Source organism: Punica granatum, chromosome 5 (genome assembly GCF_007655135.1).
Source record: "Punica granatum isolate Tunisia-2019 chromosome 5, ASM765513v2, whole genome shotgun sequence".
NCBI lineage: Eukaryota > Viridiplantae > Streptophyta > Magnoliopsida > Myrtales > Lythraceae > Punica > Punica granatum.
In genome coordinates, this window is record NC_045131.1 from 28140439 (window position 1) to 28151639 (window position 11201).

At 43.3% G+C, this 11201-nt stretch overlaps 2 protein-coding genes across 5 annotated transcripts; one reads left to right on the forward strand and one right to left on the reverse strand.

Moving 5' to 3' along the window:
- Nucleotides 1-1038: 1038 nt before the first annotated feature.
- LOC116206648 lies at nt 1039-3003 on the forward strand. Its single transcript, XM_031539436.1, has 2 exons — nt 1039-1443; nt 1685-3003. Exons 1-2 carry the CDS (start codon nt 1188-1190, stop codon nt 2728-2730), a joined length of 1302 nt encoding a protein of 433 aa, XP_031395296.1. The 5' UTR covers nt 1039-1187; the 3' UTR covers nt 2731-3003.
- Nucleotides 3004-4239: 1236 nt separating this feature from the next.
- LOC116206647 lies at nt 4240-9648 on the reverse strand. 4 transcript variants are annotated; one of them, XR_004156754.1, is made up of 3 exons: nt 9108-9406; nt 7876-8354; nt 7576-7774 (listed from the first exon to the last, which is right to left on the reverse strand). XR_004156754.1 is itself a non-coding variant. In XM_031539435.1 (2 exons), exon 2 carries the CDS (start codon nt 6694-6696, stop codon nt 4333-4335), a length of 2364 nt encoding a protein of 787 aa, XP_031395295.1. In that variant the 5' UTR covers nt 6697-6752; nt 9108-9405; the 3' UTR covers nt 4240-4332. The 4 variants fall into 4 exon arrangements, 1 of the variants encoding a protein (XP_031395295.1); XM_031539435.1 differs by lacking the exons at nt 7576-7774; nt 7876-8354 and adding an exon at nt 4240-6752 and having other exon boundaries at nt 9108-9405; XR_004156753.1 differs by having other exon boundaries at nt 7576-8354; nt 9108-9396.
- Nucleotides 9649-11201: the final 1553 nt, after the last annotated feature.

The following is an 11201-nucleotide window of genomic DNA, read 5'->3' on the forward strand; positions in this document are numbered from 1 at the left end:
CTTTAGGTATCCATAACCATAATCACATCAAATGCATGCCTCCTTTAATTGCAATTTTAGCATCTAATTTAAATTCGAGACTTTCACAAAGTAATAATGGCTGAGTTTATTGAGAAATAAAATTACCATTTTTTGGAAAAAAGAAAGTCAAAGGAGTAAAAGTATATAAGAAATTAATATTTTTTCTTCTAAATTAGTTTTAGACATACTCACACTATATTCTAGGAGATATTCTTCGATAATCTTACATCGCCATATGGCGTGAGAAAACACCAACTAAATTACAATAAATTAAAATAATAAGTGCTAATCACTCGATTAGTCGTGATAAGTTTTCTTAATTGAAGTAATTTCATTGGATCTTTGTATAAACTAATGCAAGGATGATGGATAGGTTATCCAAAAACTCCTAAAGTTGTCAAGAGGCTGCCGCGATAAACTCTCTTCATACTAAACGAGTCTCTCATCGCGAGAATCCAAAGTACTTATTTTAACAACTTATAATAGTAGATATAATTGATCATAAATTTGGTGTTCGCGGTAATTTTAATGACATCTAGGGGCATTTACTTTATATATGTTTGTGCCGGGGATTGTTTAGGCCCCACTTGATGGTTTACCGTAACTCTGCTACTAGTGAAAACTTTTCAAACCATCGTTTGACTTACACTTGATGGTTGTGAATGTAATTTTCTCCGACGCATATCAATAGGTGATTACGAAAAGCGTTTCTTCTTATTCAGTATTTCAAGAATTAACAATCACTATTTTACTGGCAATAGTTTTTAGTTAGTTGACAAATACAAGCTGGAAAAGATTGATTTACCCTTCCAAATAATTTCCGCTATTTGCACTATAAAAGAATCGTTTTACGTGCCAGTCATTGAACACTTCCACTTTCGGAACTACTGGGGTGAAAATGATAACGGTTGCTTTCCTGAGTCATCCACAGTAAATAATTCAATCCGTCGGTTGCCATTAGTAAAAAGCCAAAGGAAATTCGTTAAGCTTTCTGTACCTTTTTTTTCCTTTTTCCTCCGCAGAGCAGAACAGAAGAAGAGAGTCTCTGCCAGCGAAAGCCAACCTTTCTCAATCTCACCCACTTTTATCTTCTTCCTTCCTTCCTTCCTTCCTCCTTCTTCTTCTTCTTCTTCTTTACTTCTCTCTCACTGTTTGATTTCAATCTCATGGCCTCTCTACACACCCCGGACCTCGACTCCTCCTCTGCGGCCGCCGACTCGGTTGCCTCCTCCCCCCGCTCCGAGAACGCATCCCACGACGGCCTCCTCCCTCGCGTCCGCTTCATGTGCAGCTTTGGCGGTAAGATCCTTCCCCGCCCTCATGACAGCCAGCTCCGCTACGTCGGCGGCGACACCCGGATCGTCGCCGTCAACCGCTGTACCACGTTCTCCGCTCTCCTCTCCAAGCTCTCCAAACTCTCTGGTAAGGCTTCGTCCGTTCGCACCCCTATCGATGCTTCTCGATGTGATCAGGTCATAGTCTCATCGCTTGTAGCAAATTCTATAGCTCTTGTTGATAGGATGGGTAGGTGAAAGTTTGCTGCGGGGAGGGATGAATATGATAAGTCTGTGAAAGTTTGGGAGTCGAGAGGGATGGTCGTTGCGTGAATTTTCATCGGAATTTTGGGTTTGAAGTGAAATTGTGTTAAATTCTGGGGATGCAGGGATAAATAATTTGACGGTCAAGTACCAGCTTCCGAACGAGGACCTGGACGCGTTGATTTCGGTGACGACGGACGAGGATGTGGAGAACATGATGGAGGAGTACGACCGGCTCTCCCACAACCATAACCCGAGATCGGCCCGGCTCCGCCTGTTCCTCTTCAGCAACGGCGACGTCGGCGAGGACTCCCCGGCCAGCAGCATCAGCTCGATCCTCAATGGCTCGTCCAACCGCGAGCAGTGGTTCCTGGATGCGCTCAATGGCGGAGGCCCACCCCACTCGGCCTCGGGCGGCCTCGAGCGCGGCCGCTCCGAGGCCTCCTCTATAGTGTCCGAGGTCCCAGACTACCTCTTCGGGCTGGATAATTCTGATGAGAACCCGCCCCGCGAGACCAAGCTCAAGGCCCGGCCCATCCTGCATGAGAACGTGTCGGTCTCCGACCCTGGCTCGCCTGCCCCGGTCATTTCATCCCCGTTCTGCTCCACCTCGTCGGCTCCCATGCCCGACCTCCCACCCGTCAGGACCAAGCCGGATATGCCAATCCCAAGCCCCGAGCTTAAGGAGGCTCCCAACGAGGGTTTCCTAGAAACAGGCGAGACCATAGTTAGGCAACCGAGCGGGTACCCCGGGAACCCCATGTGGCAGTACGCCCCAAGCTCTCACTACCCCAGCCCAGCGGTGCAGCCTGTACCGGTCTATTATGTCCAGGGGCCGGTTCCTCCAACAACGGTTCCAGTACAACCGATACAAATCCGCGCACCATACGTCCCACAGTATACAGCAACAGGCGCCCAAGTGACCCAGATACCGATGGGATACCACCAGCCGATTCCGGGATCCGGTCAGGTCTATGGTGGGCCTGTGAGGCAAGCTTCTACCCTTGACCCGAACAGGCCAGTTCCCGATGGTATTAATCAACAGGTGTATTATGGAGTGACGAACACAGGCATGATGGCAGCAACTTACCATGGGATGGTACTGCCTCACGGCGCCGAAGACACACAGGTGACCGGAATGGAGGCAAAGATGAGTCGGCTTTCCCAGTAGTCCCAACCCGAATATCGTTACCCGAGCCACACAACAGTCCATTTCTGCTATTGGCTATCTGGGACCGTTTTCACATCATTGGATAGATTGTGCTAAGTGGTGATTGGGATCATAATTTTCTATTTTTGGGGTAAAATATTTCTGTGATGAAAACTGAAATTGTCTAAATGGTTTATCTAAGAATTTTGTATAGGAACTCCAAAAAAAAAAACATCCATGTTGTATCTGTGTATATATATGTCCAGAGAGAATTTGAAGCGTGCATGAACTGTATATCTTGCTTACAGGAAATCATTTAGAAGCTTTAATATACCATCGACAATCCAAAGATATAGTTGCAGGCAACCCGATTGCTGTCATTACTCGAACCCAATCATAAGTTATGAGACCTGCTAAATCTGTCTTGTGGCCTTCTTTTGCTCTGACTAGCATCCTACGATGCCTTGCTGCATTTAGGCCACATATAGAACAGAAGGACCTCTCCTGTTACAAAAAGATTCCATCCCCGAACCAACGTTTATGTCCGTCCGTGAATGCTCACTTTGCAATGTGTTACAGAATGGGCACTCTTGTAATCTGTCCTGAACTCACCTTCCTGACGAACTGAGCTATCTATACCTTCATCCTGGTCTCTAAATTATATCCGGGTTTCTCTAGGTGACCACTGATTTTGTAGATCATGGAATGTATGATACCAGAGATCCAAGGATAAAGGACTACAGACCCGAGAAAGAAACATTCATCTCTCATATTATGTGACGGATATTTTTTATTGATTTTCTGTCGACCGATCCAGCAAAAATCCTTTGAACTTTCGCTAAGAATTCATAGATTTGTAACCGTGACCAATGGGTCAGTTCTGATCGATCCCCAACACCTGCATTCCTGACCCGAATTGCGTCACTCGACCATAAAAGGAACTGCTACTCTTACTGTTAATGGTCAATATGGTTAAGTAATTCGGCTAATTGTTAATTGGATTCATGATTTTTTTTTCTATTTTTGGGACTTGATGAATGTAAGAAATGTGTCTATTCCTCATTTCATATCTGTGTTCGTATCTTGTATGTCTTGAAGTGTGTATGATTGCATCGCTCAGTATTTTTTAAAATGTTCCAAGCGAAATCTCCGATGAATTTGCAGAAAAAGTACCAATTCATGTTCATGCCAAGGACGACTGTTTCACAGTAAAGAAGAGAGACAAAGCTCAAAGTAAAGGCCGCTTCTTCAAATCGACAGTGCTCTAGCTTTTGGGCCCAACAAAACTAACAAGCAGTAAGATCTGCAATTAACTGATGTGCTTAATCGATCATATCCAGGTCGAACGAAGTCAGCAATCTTTTTCACCATTCTGAAGAGACTGATAAACTGATTAAAAAAAAAATCCGAAAACTACAGGCACTTGGGAGAGAAATCTGAGAACATACTCTGCTGCAGAAAATTCAATGGATCATTGAGTTCTCATGGAAAAGAAGCAGGACAGCTAGGATATAAGAGGACATAAAAACGGGAGATGCAAAGAAGAATCAATTTACGATTTCATATTCAATCCACGAGTGTCATCACATAACATTAATCCCGGAAAACTTCTAATCTCTCTTCTCACTTACCCACAAGCAGTTTCGCCCTAGCATGACCCTCGTTTATCTGGAACTGCTTTCCGATCCCCAAATGAGCCATCAACAACCAAACCACAGTTATGAGCTCCCCGCCTTTGCTCAGCACCTGAGCATGAGCATCGGCCCTGCAGTGACTTGCTGCATAAGACAGAAGCTCGACCCACACCCTGCACATCACCTCCCACTTATTTTCCTTCTGCTTCTTAATCAGTTCCTTGGCCAGCATACACGCATCGAACAGAACCGATTTGCTCCGATCTCCCTTCACTGCAATGGGCTCGACATCCGTATTCACTTTGAGGACCATCTCACATGCCCGCTTCATTTTTTTTTCTTCAGGCTTGACGTCATCAATACCTCTCCTGTTAAAGAACTTCTCAGCCTCTGCAATAGTGTCCCGGTACCTGATCTGCCCGATTCCCGCTACAGCAGACATCATCTTGGGCTGCCTCGCCAAGAGATACAGCATGTAGTCAGACAATATCTTGCTGAATTCCCTCTCATCGTTCGTCTTGTTTAAGCTGTCCTCATCTTCCGTGTAATAGCAAAGATCGGTTGCAATGTGCCAGAGCAGGATGCTCTGATCGTACTCAACGTTCTTGATGTACTGCATTAGGCCTTCATCATGATTGATCCCTAAGGAACTGTCTTGTAGGACCCATTCGCCTTTGGCTTCGCAGATTATTCTCGCTGTTTCGGGATCATCTGCCAGTGAGGCCTTCTTTATCAGCTGGTTGAAGATGTACTCCCAGAGGTCCTTAGGTAACGCATTCTTCGAAACATATGTAATCTCCTCGTAGATTTCAGTCAATCCCAAGTTATCGAAGACAAACATAAAGATCCCTTCGAAAAGCCAGATGGATTTAGCATACAAGAACCCAATGAAACCCATCTGACGACAGCAACATTGACCTAATTTCTCAAAAAACCACTTGAAACGTTGCAGCAGTTTCACGACAACGAGGAACGGGGAATAGATGACAATGCCTATGATGTGGACCATCCAGCGGAAGCAACCCATCGGTTTGCATATCTTTCGTGGCTTTTCCTTTATGCAGTACCCAATGAGATCGTGTGCAGAGATCAATTCTGCCCACCGGCGACATAGCACCGGAGTATTAAACACATCATATTTAATATCAGCCCTCAATGTGATTGTAGAAGTCCTAGGAATCTTTCTTTTGAGGAAGGAGCTCAGGATTGGACTAAGGCCCCGGTCCACGTAACCGCCCACTGATCGGTACCGTTTGGCCAAGTTCTTTATGTTTGCCACATTCCAGTCAGAGAAGAAGACCATGAACATCGCAATCAAATCGAGGGCAACAGCGCCGATGAGCAAGGTAAAGGTAATTCTAACATCGAATCGGTGGAATCCACCCTTCCCCAATCGGATGAAGATAATAAGGGCGGCTATAACATTACCCAGAGCAAAGAATCGAAAGATGTAGCCCACTAGAGAATGCACCACGACAACTTTAGTGTACAGGGCCTCGTACATGAAATTAAGCTCGATGAGAACTACCTTATAGGCATCATCAGCTGTCCTCGACTGAAAGAAGCTTCTGCTGTCGTTCCGCTCGCGGAAGCTGAAGATGAGGTCGACGATGAGGCCCCTGAAGATCTCGTAGAACTGATAAGCATACTTCACAGAATCGATCACGTTGAGGTCCCGTGGAAAGTCATCGATGGCCGTGGTCTTGACACTGTCTTTTTTGGGCTCTGCAATCATATCGATTCTTGTTGGGAGCTTTGCCTCCATCTTAGATGCATACTCGTCCATGAGCTTCGCATAGTTGGGACCCGGGTCAGGCTCCTTGAGCATGGACTGCTTATATTTGTCCAGGCTCGCAAGGTACAGCGCCCGCGTCCGCTCTGCGTACTTGACAATCCCCGCAAGGAGCATGAGGATTGTAGGAAGGAGCAGCTTGTTGTCGGGCAGGGTTTGGAGAAAGACGTAGAAAGCTGCAAACACCTGGAACAGGAGCCCAATCAGGTGTCGCAGCCAGAGGGCGTTATCCTCAAGGGCGAAAGCAGTGATAGTGTCGGGGCCGCCCAAGTGGACGAGCAGGAACGGGGCCCAGAAGGCGAGGAGGTTTTTGTTGTCGTCGGGTTGTGAGTCCTTGCCTTGGCTGTTGGAGATGAGCCCCACGGCGAAGGCTGCTGCCCAGTCCGCAAGCAAGTAGGCCGACCAGACGAGGAAGATCATGAACATATTGGAGGTTCGTTTCCTGAAGGGGGCAAAGAGGATGAGGATTGCCTGGAGAGAGAGGCTGAGGATGATGAATCCCCGGAGATTCCATTCGTCCCAGACCTTCTGGACTTTTTCCGGGATCGGATTAAACGCCATGCTCGAGCCCGAATCAACCCTATGCTCTCTGTCTCTAAGACTTTAGTTTTTCTTTGCTGCAGAGTTTAATTAGGAGGAGGATGAGAGGTAGTTCTCAGAGCGAGTCAGTTCTTGAAGGGAAATGAGCAAGAAATGATAGATTCACAATACATGCCTTGTTATTTTACGGGTATTTATTCCTATGTAAATTTCGAACTTTAAATCGTATTTTATGACGTTTGTTTATAGAGATTATAAAAGTTAATTATTCTAATTACTCGAGTTAGAAATATACAGCTGTGATCGATAAAAACTTTGCATTCAAAATATATAGAATTGTTAGATTATAATAAAGATTACGATAGTGAGACTCACAATTACCTTTATAAAAATAAATAATATATTATATTATCACTAACATTTTTCGTAATTTAATATAATTTAATCAAACATAACAATCTCATATTTCAACTTTTAATCCAAAAAAAATTATATAATTAAATTTTTTCTCCAATATTTACGTTTCGTTTAATCTAACAATACTCGAACAGAGTTCTCCAAGCTGAAACTTTCCCCAATAAGACATTGACTTGCAACGACGACTTCTGGATCCAAAGACTAAGAATAGAACAGAACTGAGGAGCTTGTCCATCACTGGTCTAACAGTGAAACCCCGCGTGCCCTCCGCATTGGCTGAGGTTAGTCCTTGGCCAAGGCATCGGGGTGGCCCTCATCGCAAGTAGATATTAGCTTAATCCATCGAAAGGGCACGTTTGTTTGTTCGGAAAGGGGAGGGCAAAAAAGAAAATAGGAACCTACAAAAGCATGGAAATAAAAAGAAAAAGGAGGGAAGTTAAATGAAGCATTAAATGTGCCCATCCAATCCAACGGCTCCCGTCCCTTACCATTCCCAATGCTCGATTGGCCCACCTCCTAGCAGTGGTACCAATTATTGCAATGTGAGCTTTTTGAAATTGTAAATTGATTCTTCTTTGCATCTCCCGTTTTCATGTCCTCTTATATCCTAGTTGTCCTGCTTTTTTTAATTGGTTTATCAGTCTCTTCGGAATGGTGAAAAAGATTGCGGACTTCGTTCGACCTGGATATGATCGATTAAGCACATCAGTTAATCGCAGACCTTACTGCTTGTTAGTTTTGTTGGGCCCAAAAGCTAAAGCACAGTCAATTTGAAGAAGCAACCTTTACTTTTAGCTTTGTCTCTCTTCTTTTACTGTGAAACAGTCGTCCTTGGCATGAACATGAATTGGTACTTTTTCTGCAAATTCATGGGAGATTTCGCTGGGAACATTTAAAAAAAATACTGAGCGATGCAATCATACACACTTCAAGACATACAAGATACGAACACAGATATGAAATGAGGAATAGACACATTTCTTACATTCATCAAGTCTCAAAAATAGAAAAAAAAAATCATGAATCCAATTAACAATTAGCCGAATTACTTAACCATATTGACCATTAGCACTCAGTTAGGACGTTGTTGAGATTAGGAGTGATCGGTTCCGGGTACCCTGTTTTTTTCACGATACCCGAACCCTACCCTGTAAGGGACCGGTTCCAAGATTTTGGAACCGGACCCTACCCTGTTGAATTCTGGAACCGGAACCTACCCAGAACCTGTATTATACCACAGGTTCCGGGTATCCTGTTGGAACCTGTAAATTTTTTTGTCTCGTAAATAAAATAGAAAATATCACACCCATAATCATTAATCACGGCAAATATAATATCGACATAAATTTAGATTAATCATATCAATAATCTTAATTAGCAATTACAGTGCAAACTCTTTCAATCAAACCTAGAGAGATTCAGCCCCACATCTCCAAATACGGACAAACTCACAGTAAACACGAAGACTTCCCCCCCTTCATCTCATTCCATCCCATCTCAATCCTACGGCAGGGATTCAGCCCCTCACTCTCCCCACCGGTCAAATCCACGGTTCCCGTCAAATCTCCCTCGCCTTTCGAATCCTTCATTCTAACTAAACTCAACGGGGGAAAAAAAAATCTTTCTGCAATTACATGTAGACTGGATTAACCATCAAATCATTCCACCTTGTATAACATCTAGCTAGTGCTATAGTAATCAACAAAACAAGCTCATATCCAAAGACAAATCCCAGAATCTACGCAAAAACGCGACTTTCCACTCAATGCTCTAAAGCTTGAAGATAAGAAGAGCCGGTCAGAGTGTAAACTACAGGTCCATTTACTTCCAGGAGCACTAGTGCAGCAGCTAAAGAGATCAACGATGCAGTCGGGAAAGCCTTTCTTTAAGCTGAATCTTTGTGAATTGCACAGAGATTTCAATTTCAACAGCACAAAACCCAAGGAGAAATCTCAAAACAAATTAAATTAAATAAAAAAAATTGGTAATTTGTCTTTCATGAGGAAGAAACTTACTCGGGACTAGCTCCGTCGCCGGACTGAAGGTGAGATCTGTCGTCTTCAGCGGAATGGTGGAGGGAGTGGTCTGAGGGCTCAACTTCGTGAGCTTCCCCGTCGAACGCCGCCTCATTCTCCTGCGGGTCCATTAGGTATCGGACCAGAGAGGCGTCAAGAAAGCCGCTGAAGCGGAGGAGACCTTCCATCGGAGGAAGAGAAGAGAAGCCCGGCAACGCAGCCCTAGCTCGATCGCAGAGAAAGAGACAAGCAGAGAGAGAGAGAGAAAAGACCCGACTGAGAATGAGGATAACTTTACTTTCTTCTTTTTTTTTCTTTTTTTTTTTTGTAATTACCATCCGGTTCCGGATTTCGGTTCCGGTTCCGGTTTTGGATACCCCGTAGACTGGAACCGGAATCGGAACCGGATTTCACCGGTTCCTTATTTTGATACCCGGACCCTATCCTATTTTCAATACGAGCTACCCGGACCCTACCCTACCGGGTAGTTTCTGACCGGTTCCGGGTATACCCGGTATCCGTGCACACCCCTAGTTGAGATAGTAAAGGTTGTGCTTGGATTGCTGTCTCCTTGGAAATTTTACCGGTGAAGGAGTTATCGTGATAGGAGCACGAATCGATATTCCTTTGCAGTAGGCCCTTCAGTTCCTCAAACTGATTGTGCAGGGAAATATTGGGGTTGCCTTGTCGTCTTTAGCATCAACAACATTCTTGAACATCTCAAACAGGTATATGTGGATCTCCTTCGCCATACCCAACTCTTCTTGATATTTCCCATGACTTCACCCAGACTGTTGCGGAGTTAGATTGTTATGTTTTTTTTTTCCTGCAAATGGTTCCTCTCTAGTCATGGATGAAGATGTTTAGGGGTTGAACTGAACTGTTTAGCGACCAATTAAAAGAAAAGTGGACAGTTTAGTGACACCACATGCAATTGTATAGATTGATTATTGCAATTACTAGGGTGCAACACCCGCACTATGCCGGCGGGTGGAAAATTTTCTCTTTAATTTTTTATTTATCATAATAGTTTATGTAGTAATCAATATAGAGTATAACTGAAATTAATGAAAAAATTTACTTATGAAGTCTCTATTGATAATAAATAATTTAAATTTTAAAAAGTTGTACTAATTAATTTCATACTTTGTGAAAGATAATATTTACCCAAGATAATCTTAAATTGAATTTTTAATATTGTCACAACCAAGTCAATACTCAAGCGAGAATTATTCTCAGTCAATAAGCTGACGTAATCTTGTGTGAAAAAATAATAGCAATTGTAACTTCATAACTAAAAAAGGATATATTTAAATTGGTGATAGATTGACGTACACTTTTTACCAACTGTCATGTCCTACGAATCCGACATTGATTGTGCAAGAAGGAGATTTGAGATTTATATGTGAGGCCCAATGACCTCATAAGAAGCTAGCACTTTTGAGTGGCGGACCCAACGAAAATGTTATATATGGTATTAGAGCCGGCCTTGGCCCATGACCGTGCGGGATGGTGGGTAGGCGTTCTGGAGGCTACCCATGAGCCTAGTGAGGACATTAGGGCTAAAAGGGGGGAGCTTGTCACGCCTCACGAATCCCACATCGATTATGCAAGGGGGACATCTGAGATTTATATGTAAAGCCCAATGACTTGATAAGCAGCTAATACTTTTGTGTGACAGGCCCAGCGGGGATGTTACACTAACTTTGGCTAGTATAAGATGATTCAACATTTGTTCGTGTTAAGTAAGGACTGGGTGTGAGTCTCGTGCTATAGCTTGATCTTTTAATAGGTTAACTTTACTCGAACATAGATTCATCGAACTCTATGGGTTTCCAAGATATCAAGCGATGCATACCCAAAAAAGTTCATATAATTAAATTAAAATATTAGAAAATAATTTTTTCCAAAACAAAAAAGAAGAGAATTAGGATGGTTCCATAGGTAGGACCCATATGGTGTCGATTCTGATTTAACTTTACAAAATGTAAATTGTTTTAGACAATCTTATATATTATGATTAATTTCACCGTACAATACAATATTTTAAAAAATTTCACCACATAGCACATATCGTATTAATTTCACCAAAGT